Here is a 16170-nt window from a genome sequence, read left to right on the forward strand (position 1 = left end):
TCTTTCTTTCTTTCCCTCTGTCCTTCCCTCCCTCCCCCCCTCTCTCCCTTCCTTCCTTCATTCCTTCCTTCCTTTTTTCAAAATTTTTATTTAATTAATTAATTTAGAACATTTTCCCGTGGGTATAAGATTCATGTTCTATCCCTCCCATCCTCCCACCCTCTCTTATAGACAATGCGCAATTCCACTGGGTTTTACATGTGCCATTGATCAAGACCTATTTCCATATTGTTGATATTTGCACTAGGGTGCTCATTTTGAGTCAATATCCCTAATTATATCCCCATCCTCCCATGTGATCAGATAGTTGTTTTTCTTCTGTGTTTCTACTCCCACAGTTCTTTCTCTGGATGTGCATAGCTGTTCTTTCTCATAGGTCCCTCATAGTTGTCCTGGATCATTGCATTGTTGCTAGTAGAGAAGTCCACTACATTCAATTTTACCACAGTGTATCAGTCTCTGTGTATAATGTTCTCCTGGTTCTGCTCCTTTCACTCTGCATCAATTCCTGGAGGTCGTTCCAGTTCACATGGAATTCCTCCAGTTCATTATTCCTTTGAGCATAATAGTATTCCATCACCAACAGATACTACAATTTGTTCAGCTATTCCCCAATCAAAGGGCATCTCCTCATTTTCCAATTTTTGCCACCACAAAGAGTGAGGCTATGAATATTTTTGTACAAGTGTTTTTCCTTATGATCTTTTTGGGGTATAAACCCAGCAGTGGTATGGCTGGATCAAAGGGCAGACAGTCTTTTAGCGCTCTTTGGGCATAGTACTGAACCTTTTTCAATCTGTTTGCTCTAGTTGGGAGGATCAAAAGAGAGAACATGTAAAGTGCTTCGCAAATTGTAAAGTACCATATAAATACTAGCTATATTTATTATTATTAGTGTGACATTGGACAAGTCACTGAACTTTACAGACTTCAGTTTATTTAGCTGTATAGGCAGCTATGTGGTGCAGTGGTTAGAGCCCTGGACCTGGAGTCAGGAAAATTCCTCTTCCTGAGTTCAAATTATTAATTATTGTTATATAAGTGGAATCCTTGGGCCTTGCCTACCAACCCAAGTGCTAGCTTTTGTAGATGGGCAAAGGAGGGACTCATAAATTAGGATTTCATGTAGAAATTATATTTATTACTGTGGCTGGTCTTTTAAAATCTTATAACATTTTTTATCAGCTCTTTTTGTGGTGGCAAAGAATTGAAAATTGAGAGCATATCCATCAATTGGGAAATGGCTGAATAAATTATGGGATACGTTGTTGATGAAAAACTATTGGGCTATAAGAAACGATGAGCAGGATAATTTCAGAAAAAGTCGGAAAGATCCACATGAACTAAGGTAGAGCAAAATAAGCAGAACTGGGAGAACATTGTGCACAGTAACAGCAAGACTGGGATAATCAACTGTGAAAGATTTAGTTACTCTCAACAATACAACGATCCAGGACAATTCTGCAGAACTAAATGACAAAGAATGCTCTCCACCTCCAGAGAAGGAACTGTTGGATTCAGAAGGTAGATCAAAGCATATCATATTTCCACTTTAGTTTATTTGGAATTTTATTTTGAGGTTTTGGCTTTACAGGGGGATTCTCTCACAACAATGACCAATATGGAAGTATATTTTGCATGAAAATACATGTATAACCCAGATCAAATCGCTTACCATCTCTGAGAGGGGGGAGGGAGATAATTTGGATCTTATAATTCTGGAAAACATGTTGAAAATTGTTATTACATGCAACTGGGAAGATAAAATGTCTAAAGAAAAAAATGAAATCCGAGTTTCAGGAAAGGGGCCATTCATCAGTTAGTCTTGATTTGAGCCTTTGGCTTTACTGTAGCCTTTAGGCTCCTTGTCTGCTCAGTAAGGGTTCTTAAGTCACCGTTCAATTTCTCATCTTCTACAGGAACCCATGCCACAGGATGTTGGAGATGAGATCGAGCCTGTGCATGAATACTTAGACAGCTGAGTCAGGGTTCAAAAAGATCCCCAGGGGGCTAGAAACATCAGTTCAGAAAAGATGATTAGGCCAGGTTGCTACAAATCCTTCAACTTCACCTGAAATCAAAAGACCTCTAACCTCCACCACAATTAGCCAGTGCTGTGGGAGGGTCCTTTTCCTCTCCTCCCTTTGCGGTTTTTTTGGGGGTGGGGTGGGGCTTCGGGGTGATGCGGGATAGATCTTAGAGATCAACAATCTAGTAACCAGGAGGTCTTGGCTTGAGGTCTGCGAAACTTTTTGAAATCTTTGATAACTATATTCCATAGATTGTAATTGATTTCCTTTGCAATCCTACTTTATTTTATGCATTTAAAATGTTATTCCGAGAAAGTTTGCCAAAAGGGTCCATGCCACCAGAAGGGTTATGAACTTTTGCTCTAGTCTAGCTCCTTCGTTTTGCAGAGGAGGAAACCGAGGCCCATGGGTGGGAAGGTGACTCGCCCAAGACCATTCTCTAGGCCGCCTCCTCCACCTCATTCCCCAACTTTTCTGTCTAGGAATGGGAGTTGGGGGGGAGCCTCCAATCTTCCTCTGGTCAGCTCCGCCCCTCTCGCTAGGCCCCTCCCTCCTCCTTCTCCGCCCCCTTTCCCACACCCTGGGCCAAGAGCTTCCCGGACACCAAGAAAGCTGCTGTCCGGGAGCGAGTTGGGGGTGACCCACGGCCTGGCCTCACTGGCCCGCGCTCCCTTCTGCAGCTAGGATACCGGTGCGCTCCGGTGCTGTACGGCCGGCTCGCCTGCAGTCCAGCGGGCCGGGGGAGGTGAGGGGGAGGAAGGAGAGGAGCGAGGTTGCCGGGCTAGTGGAGCTCTGGGGGAGCGGCGGACAATTGGGTTGGGAGGGAGCCCAGAAGAGCAGGCTCGCTCAGGCGCCGGGATTGCGCCGCCCGCGGCCAGGGGACCTGAGCAGCTTGGCTGGCCTCTGCAAGCTGGGGGCGGGCCGGGGAGGAGTCCCGCGGCTGTGGGGGCCGGACTCCCTGCCGGAGCCCCAGACTCTGCCCGGGACTTTCAACCCTCTGGCAGGCGTCCGGTCCCCCCTCTCCCCGGCCGCTGCAGCCTCCAAGGGGACGGAACCTGGCTCTTTTCTCTGGGATCAGGACCTGACTGCGGCCAACTTGCCGGGATCCCTGGGGTCGCTGTCCCCTCCTCCGGGGAGGCCACGGGGGTCTCTCCGCGTAGACTAAGAAGCTGGAAATTGATCTCCCAGGAGCTAGGCTTTCAAGCGAGGGCGCGACGGGACCCGGAGTTTCCCTGGAATTCCCTGCCCTGCCTAGAGGTGCTCTAGCTTTCCTGGTCTGCACCCAGGAAGCGGGCTGCCTGAAAGGGACTTCCCCAGCCTCTGGGAGCTTCAAACCACGTCCCCGCTTCGTTCCCACTCCTGACTCAGGATGGCTGCCATCAAGGCCTTACAGCAGTGGTGCCGGCAGCAGTGTGAGGGCTACCCCGGGGTCAGCATCGTCAACATGACCACCTCCTTCAGGGACGGGTTGGCCTTCTGTGCCATCCTGCACCGGCACAGACCAGACCTCATGTGAGTAGGGGATGCCCTTGGCTCTGCTCCTGTGAGCTCCGGACAAGTGTTGGTTGGCATCAGCCAGACCGAGGTCCGGGCTGCTGTCCCACTTCACCTTGAATGAAGCTAAGCTTCCTGCATCCAGGTTTCTTGGTTCTCTTTGTCTCAGGACCTCCCACCAAGTAAGGGGGGGTTGGCGGTTGGGGGACATGACCACAAGTCAGGCACTTCTCTTTGAAGAGGGTTTAGAGGACAGCGTGCTGGTATTGAAATCTGGAGCACCTGGGATCGAATCCTTCCCACTCCATTCAGTAACTCATGGGAATGTGGGCTAATCACTTACCGTTTCTGAACCTCGGTTTTCCTTGGCTATAAAATGGGAACAGTAAGAGCCGTAATGCTTATTTCAGAAGGTTTTTCCGAGGTGTAAATGAGATAATGTATGTTAAGGGCTTTGAAAACTTTAAAAAGTTATATAGATGTCAGTTATTATTATACCCAACAAGCAGAGACTCCAGGAGTTCAGGCTCCTCCTCCTTCCTCCTTGGAAGAATGCAGAAAACAGATTTTTGGGTCACGACATAACCCCACTGCTCCCTGGGATAACCTGACCCTATTACTCTTAGCTCTTTATTTACCACTACCATGTTTCCTATCTCTTTCTGCCCTCTGATGAGTGAGGTGGGGCATTAGCACCCTTTCAGAATCTGAGCTTTAAGTTTCTTTTGTCTTGAGATCAAACTTGAGAGCCAGAGTTGGAGGGTTGTTGGGATTGTTGGAAAAGTCCCTCTTTTTCCAGGAGCCAGTTGGGCCAGGTCTGGAGGAGCCCAGTTTGGGTGGGGATGGGACTCTGTAGAAAGTGTGAGACACTAGTCCATCAGACCAGAGACTGGCTGGGAGCCCAGAGCCTGCTCTCCTTTAGGAGCTCTGGAGACTGTGGGTTATTGCTGGCCAGTCTGACCTGGGGAGCCCCTGGGGTGGGGGCGGGGTCTAAATCCTGGGCTGGAAGCTAGAACTACCAAATCTTAAACCAGAATCTTCTTTCCCCACTGGTGACATGGGAAGGGGGTTGGGGAGGGAATTAGACCAAGCATTTCTCCCTGTAGGCTTGAAATAACCCATAACCCCCTGGTGGAATTGTGTCTCAGGAAAGATCTGAACTGGAAGGTGATTTTCAAGGGGTTTGTTTGGAAAGATCTTAGATCTCTGCTGTTGGTGCTAAACACCGGGTTTCCTGGGCCTTTGAGAGTAGTAGCTAGTCAGGTCTCTCCACCTTCCCTAGCAGAAGCCAAGGCCATGCTGAATGTGAAAGAGGTTGCATATAAATATTTCTTCAGAGGTGTAACTACCCAACTGAGAGTAGTTTAAAATGCTCCCATTCTGGAGTTTGGAAAATGGAGAATGAAGAGCCAAGAAAGCAGGGTTCAGGAATACACTGGGATGGGATCGTGCCTCAGTGAACCTGTGGAACAACTCATTTGGAGCAAGACTGTCTGTAGTGGCTACTGAAGCCAGGGAGTTGGGAATGAATGGTAACTAGTCAACCCTGGCTTGCCACCCCAAGCTAGGCTGGTCACGTGGAGACTTGTTCTTTGGCTCTTGCTCCTGCTCCTACAGGGAAGGCAAGAAACCCTTTCAAAAAATGGCTTTTATTTATTTTGCTCCTTCCTCTCTATCTTGGACTATGAACTTCCTTACAACAGATTTGGAAATGTCCAGAGATATCATTTCTATTAAAAAAAAAAAGTTAAGGAATGCTTTTGCCCTATAAAGAAATGAAAATGTTTGTGTAGGCTCTGCTTCCTTCAAATGGTAATTTTCAGCAGGGTGTTAAGATTTTATTCCATTCCTCCAAACACACAGTGTTCTAGGCATTGTGGCACTGTGGAAAGGAGGTTGAATTTGGAGTCAGAGGATCTGTGTCTTCTACTTATTCCCTCTATCATCTTGTGCAAGTCACTTGGCAGAGTTTATGCCCGAGTTTCCTCCTTTGTAAAATGATGGGGTTGGACTAGACCAGTTGTATTAAACTCAAATAGAAACAGAGACCAGTGGTCTACACATGAAGATCCTTTCACGTAAGATATTGACTTAGTTTAAAAATTTAATATTAGCTGTGTTTTATTTAGCATTTTAATTTATTTTGTTAAATATTTCCCAATTACATTTTAATCTGGTCCCCAAGGTACTTAGGGATGTTGTAGACTACATGAGAATGTTTGGACCTCTGGGGTCAATTCAATTCAATAAACATTTATTAAGCGCTTAAGAACATGAACTATGTTAAGGATCATTTTGAATGCTGTTCCTATGTCCTATTAAAATGTTGAAATGTCATATTTTTGCTTGAGTGATAAAGAGACTAAAACAGAAATATCCTGTGATTCCTTGGGCTAATTTTGTAAAGTATGAAGTACCTTGAACTTGAAGCCATAGAAAGGATGAAGTACCTGGACTTCAAAGTCATAGGACCTGAGTTTGAATTTGGGTTCTGCCACTTTTTACCTGGGAGAGCTTTAGGCAAATCACTTGTTTTTTCTGAGTCTTAGTTTCCCTCTCTGTAAAATCATTGGATGAGATGATCTCTAAGTTCCTTTCCATCTCTAGATTTATAATTTTATGAGCCAGGGATTCTTTGTATCATCTTGAACAAGTCACTTGGCTGAGTTTGTGACAGTTTTCTCTGCTGTAAAATGTTGGGGTTGGACTAGACCAGTGGTTTAGGGACTAGGGAAACAAAGCCATGTGTCTCCTGAGGACAGAGCTGGACTTTGCTCACCCTGTTGGTATGATTGCAGAGGGGGCCCAATGGGGTAGACTGAGGATTGCCTGGTGGGTGCCAGGAATTTTCCTCACCTGCCTTCTATCCTCATTTATTTATTTATTTACTCATTCATTCATTCATTCATTTGCTTATTCAATTACCAATTAATTAGTTGATTGATTAATTAATTAATTTATTAAAAATCCTTTACCTTCCTTCTTGGAATCAATACTGTGTATTGGTTCCAAAGCAGAAGAAAGGTAAGGGCTAGGCAATGGGGGTTGACTTGCCCAGGGTCACACAGGCCAGATTTGAACCTAGGACCTCCTGTCTCTAGGCCTGGCTCTCAATCTACTGAGCCATCCAGTTGTGCCTCGCTTCCTAGCTGCCCTTTTGATATAATTTTTATTTTTTTATTTTTATTTTTTAAACCCTTAACCTCTGTGTATTGGCTCCTAGGTGGAAGAGCGGTAAGGTTGGGCTTTCTTATATAATTTTAAAAAACTGTTTTCTGACAGTTTGCAATTCAGACTCAATGACAATTTGTCCGACTCCCTGACATTTCTCTTACACAGTGTGAAGGAAAGGTGGGATGGCCCAGCCGGGGGTAGGTGCTCATCTTTGTTCAGAACCACCCCATACAATGGATCTTTTTGCTTTCTCCCGGGCTCCTTGGGTTCTGCCCAGCTTCCCTTCTCTGCTGCTGCTTAGAGCACCATGGGGGCTGTGTGTGCATGTGTGTGCCAGCTTGTGTATGTTACTAGGCCAATTTCCTGAGCCACATGTGCTCATCTCTCTCCTGCTGCTTCCTTGTTTCCTCCTCTCCATCTTCTTTCAGGCACCAGCAAAGCCTCCTAAATTAGAAGGGTTTCTCAGATCCCGGAGCTTGTCCCCTGATGGTCCCCTTGGCCTTGTTCAGCCACATGCTCTCTGTCCTTTCCTGATCGCTGGGGTAAGTTGCCTGCCGAGTGACTTGGCGTGACTCTGTTCTTCCTTGATGGGGAGTCCCCTTTTCAGGACTAGTCAGTGAGGAAACACCTGGGGAAGGCCTGGAAGTGACCCTTAATCAGTAGTAGTAGTTGTGTTTTTTTTCTTCCAAAGGCTTATTCATGGGTTGTCAACCTTTGCAAGGAGCCTGAAAATTCTAAGCTATTAGGAGAACCCATAATCCTTGGAGGATGTCAACGTTTCCTCCTTTTCCATCCCTAATATTTTTATTGAGGTGACATAATTAAAGCAATTTTAAAATCATGAAAGAGCAGCCCGAGGGGGTGTGTATGTGCGTAGGAGTAGGGAGGGCCAGGCTTTGTGGACAGTAGAGAGACGATGACTTTATAGTCTGTTGATTTCTATAGGAGAGTTAGATTTTTTTTTTTTTTTTTTTTTTTTTAGCACTGGCAGATGCCATCTTCTTCTTCTTCTATCCACGCACCTGGCTGCCTCTAGAGTGACTACCTATTCCTCTGGTCCTAGTAGCCCCTAGGCTCTGCCATTTGGTCATTCATCCATTGATACCTTTGGCCATACTCATCCCAGCTGGGACCTCAGGGTGTACATGAGTCAGGAGCTCTTCTGCCCTCCAAGTTGGCCAATTTGGAAGATTCAGGGGCCCCCAAATTCTAGGAACATGGGCAATAATTTTTTTTCTTTTTTTTAATAATTTTTTATTTTTAGAAAAAATTTCCATGGTTACATAACTCATGTTTTTACTTTCCCCTTCACCCCCTCAACCCCTCCCCTGCCCCCCTCCGCTGTATCTAATTCGAATTTCCACTGGTTTTATTATGTGTGGTCAGTCAAGACTTATTTACACATTATTAATAGTTACATGGATGTGGTCTTTTCAGGTCTACATCCCGAATCATGTCCTCATCAACCCAAGTGTCCAAGCAGTTGTTTTTCTTCTGTGTTTCTACTCCTGTAGTTCTTCCTCTGAATGTGGGTAGTGTTCCTTTCCATAAATCCCTCAGAACTGTCCTGGGTCATTGCATTGCTGCTAGTACAGACGTCCATTACATTTGATTTTACCACAGTGTATCAGTCTCTGTGTACAATGTTCTTCTGGTTCTGCTCCTTTCACTCTGCATCAGTTCCTGGAGGTCTCTCCAGTTCACATGGAATTCCTCCAGTTTATTATTCCTTTGAGCACAGTAGTATTCCATCACCAGCATATACCACAGTTTGTTCAGCCATTCCCCAATTGAAGGGCATACCCTTGCTTTCCAGTTTTTTTGCCACCACAAAGAGCGTAGTTATAAATATTTTTGTGCAAGTCTGTTTATTTATGATCTCTTTGGGGTACAAACCCAACAATGGTATGGCTAGATCAAAGGGCAGGCATTCTTTTATAGCCCTTTGAGCATAGTTCCAAATTGCCATCCAGAATGGTTGGATCAGTTCACAACTCCACCAGCAATGCATTAACGTGTGGGCAATAATTTTTAAAAATCATTATATTTGACTTGTTTGATATGACTGAGTGAAGGGCAGCTGTTTTACTTTAAGAATTATTTGTCTTGGGGGAAGCTGGATGGCTCAGTGGATTAAAAGTCAGGCTTGGAGATGGGAGGTCCTGGGTTCAAATGTGGCCTCAGACACTGCCTAGCTGAGTGACCCTGGGCAAGTCACTTAACCCCCACTGCCTACCCTTACTGCTCTTCTGCCTTGGAACCAGTACCCAGTATTGATTCCAAGAAGGAAGGTAAAAAATAATAATAACAAAAAAGGAAGGAAGAAAGGTGAGGCAATCCTCAGTCTACCCCATTGGGCCCTCTCTGCAATCACACTTTCTAGCTGTGTGACCCTGGGCAAGTCACTTAATCCCCATTGCCTAGCCCTTACTGCTCTTCACCTTTAGGACCAATAATCAGTATTGATTCTAAGATAGAAGGTAAGGGTTTAAAAAAAAAGAATTATTTGTCTTTTGGGCAGGTAAGTAGTACAGTGGATAGAACACTACACCTGGAGTTGGTGATGGTGGGAAGATCTGGGTTCAAATCTAGTCTGAGATACTTCCTAGTTGTGTGACCCTGGGCAAGTCACTTGACCCCATTTGCCTAACCCTTACCTCTCTTCTGTCTTAGAATTGATACTAAGATAGAAGGTAAGAGTTAATTTAAAAAAAAAAGAAATGTCTTATCTGACATTAAGTTTATTTTTATTTATTTTTTTAACCCTTGTACTTCGGTGTATTGTCTCATAGGTGGAAGATTGGTAAGGGTGGGCAATGGGGGTCAAGTGACTTGCCCAGGGTCACACAGCTGGGAAATGGCTGAGGCCAGTTTATTTTTTTAATTTAATTTTTTTCATTGAATAATTTTATTTTCTCTCCCTTTCCCCCATGATGAAAAATAAAACCTTTTTTTTTTAACATAAATACATATTCAAGTAAAATAAATTCCCTCATCAGCCACGTCCAAACAAATATGTCTCCTTCTGCATTTTGATTGATGTCATGGTGAGTCCTGCCACCTGAGTCTGTTCTGACTTTCCTCCCAGAAGACAGGCAGGTGGCCCGTGAGTGTGTAGGATCCAAAAGGAAGCTACGTTGGGCTTTCAGACTTTGCCCAGGAGGATTCACAAAGCAGAAAAGAGACGAGGGTTGAGAATCCAAGGGGCGGAGAGAGTAGAGGAGTTTATGGGTCTGTTGCCTCCTTCCCAAGTGAAGTCACACTCTACCCATCTGGGGACACTGATAATCTTGCTTACTTTTAAAGGCCCCTGGGAGAAGGACGAGACATCCTGTTTCAGTATCGAACACCCTCACCACCAGGAAGCCCTTTCTTTTGTTAAATCTTTAAAACCTTCCTGCAAATTCCCTCTTGGTTTACTCTTGGTGGAGATGGAGAATATCTCTAAATAGTAGTAACTGCATATATACTGGAAGACTGATGTTGTCACCCCCTCGGGCCCATGGAATGATTCTGGTTCCTCTAACCATTTATTTTATTTATTTATTTTTTGGGGCTTGACTTGAAAATTTTTATTTAGTTAATTAATTTAGAATATTTTCCCATGGTTACATGATTCATGATTCATGTTCTTTCCCTTCCCCCTCCTATAGCCAATGAGCAATTTCACTGTAACCATTTTTTTTTTAAACCCTGACCTTCCGTCTTAGAATCAATACTGTGTATTGGTTCCAAGGCAGAAGAGAGGTAAGGGCTAGGCAATGGGGGTTAAGTGACTTACCCAGGATCACACAGCTAGGAAGTATCTGAGACTAGATTTGAACTCATGAAGCATCTTTAATTTTTTTTTCAACCCTTACCTACTGTCTTAGAATTAATACTGTGTATTGGTTCTAAGGCAGAAGAGCGGGAAGGGCTGGACAATGGGGGTTAAGTGACTTGTCCAGGGTCACCCAGCTAGGAAGTGTCTGAGACCAAATTTGAACCTAGGACCTCTCGTCTCTAGGCCTGGCTCTCCATCCACTGAGTCACCCAGCTGTCCCTCCTCCCCCAAACCATTCTTTATTGGTGGCTCCTCCTAAATGGCTCCAGATTGGAGAAACATTTATGAGACACCTACTGCATGCACGATACTCTGATGCTATGTGCTGTGGATACTGAGGTGGAAAAAAAATCAACATGGTCTCTGCCTTTAAGGTGTGGTGGAAGGGGCTGTTTGAAGTCAGAAGAGAGCTGGGTTGGAATCCCAGTGCCAACACTTCCTTATTTATAAAATGGAGATAATAACACTTGCACTCGTCCCCCGTAAGGAAAGCTGTTTATAAACCTTGCAGCATTCCGTAAATAAACACGAGGGATAATGTACACGTACAAGTAAGTGTGATAAAAGGGAGAGTGTGATCCAGGTCTGTTGCTAAGCTCTGTGCTTTGCACACAGTATACTCCTAATAAATGTTTTTTATTCATTCGTGGTCTCTCCAAAGGAGAGATTCAGCCAAGTATTCTAGGAAAATTTGACAATGGAGGGATTGCTTTCACCTGGGGAGACTGGGAAAGCCTTCATGGAAGCCTCTGAGCTGGGTCTGGAAGGAAGAGAAGGGTTCAACAGGCAGAGATACGGAGGAAGTATGTTCTAGTCTTGGGGACCCTGAGGGAGGTGGAGGGTGGAGAGCTAGATTTCCATTTTGGAGCTTTCTTTGTTATCTGGCTAAGGAGCTTGCATTTGACATTCTAAGCACTAGGAGAAGCTCCTGAAGATTTTTTAAGTTAATTTTTTATTTTCCAAAAATCTTATTTATTTAATTAATTTAGGCGATTTTTCCATGTCCTGAAGATTTTTGAGGATGGGAATGATGACATCAGACACATGCCTTGGGATCCTTTTGGCAGCTGCGTGAAAAATGAATGCATGAGAGAGGGGAAGAGATTAGAGGTGGTTTGGGAGATGTCCTCTCTAACGGAAGAGCCTGGAACCCCGGGGAAAAGTTGGGTTGCTGCTTTCTGAGTAGGGGGAGGATGTAGAATTTTTTTTCCCCTTGAAGGGGAGCGAGAGGGGCAGGCAATAAAGATGAGAGCTGAATCCGGCCTGACACTAGAGCTGTGCCAGCATACTCTTGGTGAGCCAGGCTGCTGCCCTTTGGCTCTGCCCTCTGCCTACTGGTTCTCCCAAAAGCTGAGGGTAGAAGAGTGTTGTGGGCTGGTAAACCTTGAGTAAGAGCCTCGAGAATGGGCACTGCCTGAGGGCATTTCAGTAGACTGGGCTGGAAGCCTCCTGCCCACGTGTGCCAGTTAGAGGGTGACGACAGTCTCCCTGACTGGCTCAGGTGAGCACAGCCCTGAAAAGATGGTTACACCCTTACAGGGTGGGTCCTTACTGCAGTAAAGGTGCTAAACCTCTTGAAAGCTGCTTTGGCACCCCTGATGTTTGGAGAGACTCCTTTGCCATCCTGGAATTGCCAATTAGAAATTTCAAGTGTTTCAGAAGAGGGTTTAGCATTTGACCCTTGCCCCATGTTCAGGTTCCTTGGGAAAAGATGGAGAAGCGGAATTTTTATAGTCTAGAGAAGAGAAGTTTGAAGAGCTAGAAAGAAAGGACTTAATAGTCTTGAGTAGGGGGCAGCTAGGTGGCTCAGTGCATAAAGAGCCAGGTCTGGGTTCAAATCTGGCCTCAGACACTTCCTAGCTGCGTGACCCTGGGCATATCATTTAACTCCCATTGCTTAGTCTTTATGGCTCTTCTACCTTAGAATCAATATTGATTCTAAGATAGAAGGTAAAGGTTTTAAAAAAAAAGTCTTTTGCAGGCACATGAAAGGATCTTTAAAGGCAAGATAAGAGTGAAAGGAACTTGGTGGGAGAAGAAGGCTTTAAGGGACTTAGGTGAGATGTTAGAAAGTACTTCCTGAGGGTATCCTGGACCATGTTTGTGTTTCTGAGTTACTTTGTGCCACTGTTCCTGCCCAAAGACTAGAGGACAGATTCGATGATCCTTTGTGGAACCTTCCAGCCCAAGGAACCCAATATGTTGTTCTTGCCTCTTATGGAGATGACAGGATTTAGGAAGAGGGAGATGAAGATGAAGAAGGGGCATAATTCCAAGATGGTGGCCCTCTAGGCTTTCTCTGTGGTGTCAAATTCAGCCTGCCTTCCATCTACTTCTTTATTTATTTATTTATCTGTTTTAAATTCATTTATTTATTTTTACTTTATTTTTATTTTATTGATTAATTGTGAAAAAAAATTTTCCATGGTTACATGATTCATATTCTTTCCCTCCCCTCCTCCCACCCCCCTCCCATGGCCAACATGCAATTCCACTGGATTTTTCATGTGTTATTGGTCAAGATCTATTTCCATATTATTAATATTTGCACTAGGGCAGTGATGGGCAAACTATGGCCATCGGGCCAGATATAGCCCCCTGAAATGTGTTCTATCACTCCACCTGACATTATTCCTAATCTGACGAATACAATGAGTAGGATACAATACAATGAAACTTAGAAAGAGTTGTCTTAGAAACAGACTGACAGATGAACATTTCCTTTTCTTTTCCCCCTTGTTTAAAAAGTTTGCCCATCACTGCAGTAGAGTGACCATTTCGAGTCTACATCCCCAGTCATATCCCCATTGACCCATGTGGTCAATCAGTTGTTTTTCTTCTGTGTTTCTGCTCCCACAGTTCTTCCTCTGAATGTGGATAGAGCTCTTTCTCATAAGTCCCTCCAAGTCGTCCTGGATTATTGCATTCCTGGTTGAGAAGTCTATCACAATCAATTTTGCCATAGTGTATCAGTCTCTGTGTATAATGTTCTCCTGGTTTTGCTCCTTTCACTCTGCATCAATTCCTAGAGCTTGGTTCAGTTCACATGGAATTCCTCCAGTTCTTTATTCCTTTTAGCACAATAGTATTCCATCACCAACAGACACCACAATTCGTTCAGCCATTCTCCAATCGAAGGGCATCCCCTCATTTTCCAATTTTTTGCCGCCACAAAGAGTGTGGCTATAAGTATTTTTGTACAAGTCTTTTTCCCTGTTATCTCTTTGGGGTACAAACCCAGCAGTGGTATGGCTGGATCAAAGGCTACCTCCCTTCTATTTAGACACTTCACTTGTCTCCTGATCCAAAGCTATTTCCCTTCCTTAAATATTTGTTGAATTGACCTTAATTAAACTATAATCTGCCCTGATGGGCTAATGGCCACAAGAATATTTCTCTTCCTTGCAGAGGCATCAAGACACACTGGAAGTAGGCCCTGGAGAGAGTGGGGAGGGGAAAGGAAGGAGGGGACTGTGGTTGACCTCACTTCCCACACAAAGACACTAGATATTTAGCAGGAAGCCTGGAGCCTGTCTTCCAGCGGCTGAGTGGACAAGTGGCCTTCTATTCTGGAGGCTAGGGGGTACTGGGCTCCAATGACCTTTTCGGCTTCCTGTTGTTTGCTTTCTAGAAGCACATAGGAAGGGAATGGACATTTTTTTCTTCCCCTGATAAGAGGAAGAACTGGAGTCGGGCAGCTGATGTGTTGAGACCCCAATGTGAGGATGCCCTTGGGAGGAGAACTTGAAATCTGTCTCCCCTGGGAGAGGAGAAATTCTAGTCAATTTCCCAGTTTTCTACCACAAAAGAAAAAGTCTGGATGTTCTTCGGTTTTCCCTTGCCTTAGGCTGTGGTGACAGGACTATTGGGAAACAGGAGAAGCTTGTTCCAGCAGTCTCAGACACTCTGGTACAGATGTGGTCCCAATATCGGGCAGTTCTGCCCTCTCTCTTCCACCCTTTTTTGGATCAGGGCAACCAGAGCCAGCAGCTCTGTTTTGGGCCTCCATAGCAGAGGCCCTGCTTTCCTGGTTGTGCCAGTTTTCTGGGTGGCTGAGGGACGTCCAGAAGGGGAGGGATACATCTCTTTCGATGACTCCTTGGAGGCAAGAAGGCAGCAGTTTTTTCCTCTGTAAACGTGGCGTCAATGAATGGGGAAACTCTTTCCTAGACGTTCCCATTTCTGTCTCCCTTGGTCTCTGACAAGTTTCTTGGTCTCCGTGTTTCCATCTTAGCATCTGATGTCTTTCTTGCACATAGTAGGACCTTGCTGAATGAATGAATGAATGATTTTCATTTTGTGCATCAGTTTCCTTAGGTCTCTCTGTGTCTCTGTCTCTCTCTGTCTTTTCTTTTGGCATCTCTCTTTTTCTCAGTCTTGCAATCATCCGTGGAGTGTGGTGTGTGAGCAGAGGGGCTGCTCACTCTCTTTCTCTCTGTGGGATTAACTCCAGATGTGGTCGAGAAGCCAGGGTGGAAAGGTTTTGATGAAACACTTTTCCTTCTCCTGGCAGTACCCTCCCCCTCTCCTTCAAACACCCTCCCCAACCTTCTGCCCCCTTAGTGGTTGGATTTTGTTCCAAGCCATAAAGCAGCGTGAGGTCAGCACTCCAGGAATTTGGAAGTGGGTATAAAATCCCCAGGAGCCCCGGGGCTGGTTAGTGAGAGGTGGTTGGGACTGGAGATCTGTAAGCAGCTTCTGGCTCTCATTTCTCAACAGATGTTTGTGCGTGGCCATAAGGGGCCACAGTCAGAGCAATAGCAACTTGGCAGGCAGAGAGGGGGTGCCTGCTCACCATGTTGGTGGGAATCGAGATTGCTTAAACTCTCCTTGCCAGGCATTTGCCTAACAGAGTGCTGAGCACACAGTAGGTGCTCTGTAATTAGTTGCCAAATGAATGAATGAATGAATGAATGAGTGAATGAACTGGGGGGAGGGGGATGCTTGATGAATGAATGAGTTTTATTTGGAAGCAAAATGGAAAGCATTATTATCCCCTTATATGAAACAATTGTGTATTTGCACCTGGAATGCTTTTAGAGTTCAGGACTGTTTAACCTCTACCGAGCTCCCTTTGGCAGTCTGGGGAAACCTATAACCCCTTCTCAGAATATTGTTTTTAAAAAACCCAACACACCTTTACCTTCCGTCTTAGAATTAATAATGTATTTAGATCCAAAGATAGAAGAGCAGTAAGGGTTAGGCAGTGGGGGTTAAGTGACTTGCCCAGGGTCACCCAGCTAGGAAGTGTCTAAGGCCAGATTTGAACCCAGGACCTCCCATCTCCAAGCCTGGTTCTTATTAAATATATATATATATATATATTTTTTTTTTTTACTTTTTTTTTTTTTAATTTTAAAACCCTTAACTTCTGTGTATTGACTTATAGGTGGAAGAGTGGTAAGGATAGGCAATGGGGGTCAAGTGACTTGCCCAGGGTCACACAGCTGGGAAGTGTCTGAGGCCGGATTTGAACCTAGGACTTCCTGTCTCTAGGCTTGGCTCTCAATTCACTGAGCTACCCAGCTGCCCCCCATATATATATATTTTTAAAACCCTTAACTTCTGTGTATTGGCTCCTAGATGGAAGGGTGGTAAGGGTGGGCAATGGGGGTCAAGTGACTTGCCCAGGGTCACACAGCTGGGAAG

General features: G+C 44.8%; 1 protein-coding gene across 1 annotated transcript in view; it reads left to right on the forward strand.

Moving 5' to 3' along the window:
* MICALL2 (MICAL like 2) overlaps positions 1–16170 on the forward strand; it is a 143012-nt gene that overhangs the window by 67292 nt on the left and 59550 nt on the right. The window contains exons 3-4 of the mRNA XM_044678891.1: positions 2573–2775; positions 3399–3542. Coding sequence (XP_044534826.1) covers positions 2573–2775; positions 3399–3542 — 347 coding nt within the window. The remainder of the gene's footprint in view (positions 1–2572; positions 2776–3398; positions 3543–16170) is intronic.

Source organism: Gracilinanus agilis, chromosome 1 (assembly GCF_016433145.1).
Source record: "Gracilinanus agilis isolate LMUSP501 chromosome 1, AgileGrace, whole genome shotgun sequence".
NCBI lineage: Eukaryota > Metazoa > Chordata > Mammalia > Didelphimorphia > Didelphidae > Gracilinanus > Gracilinanus agilis.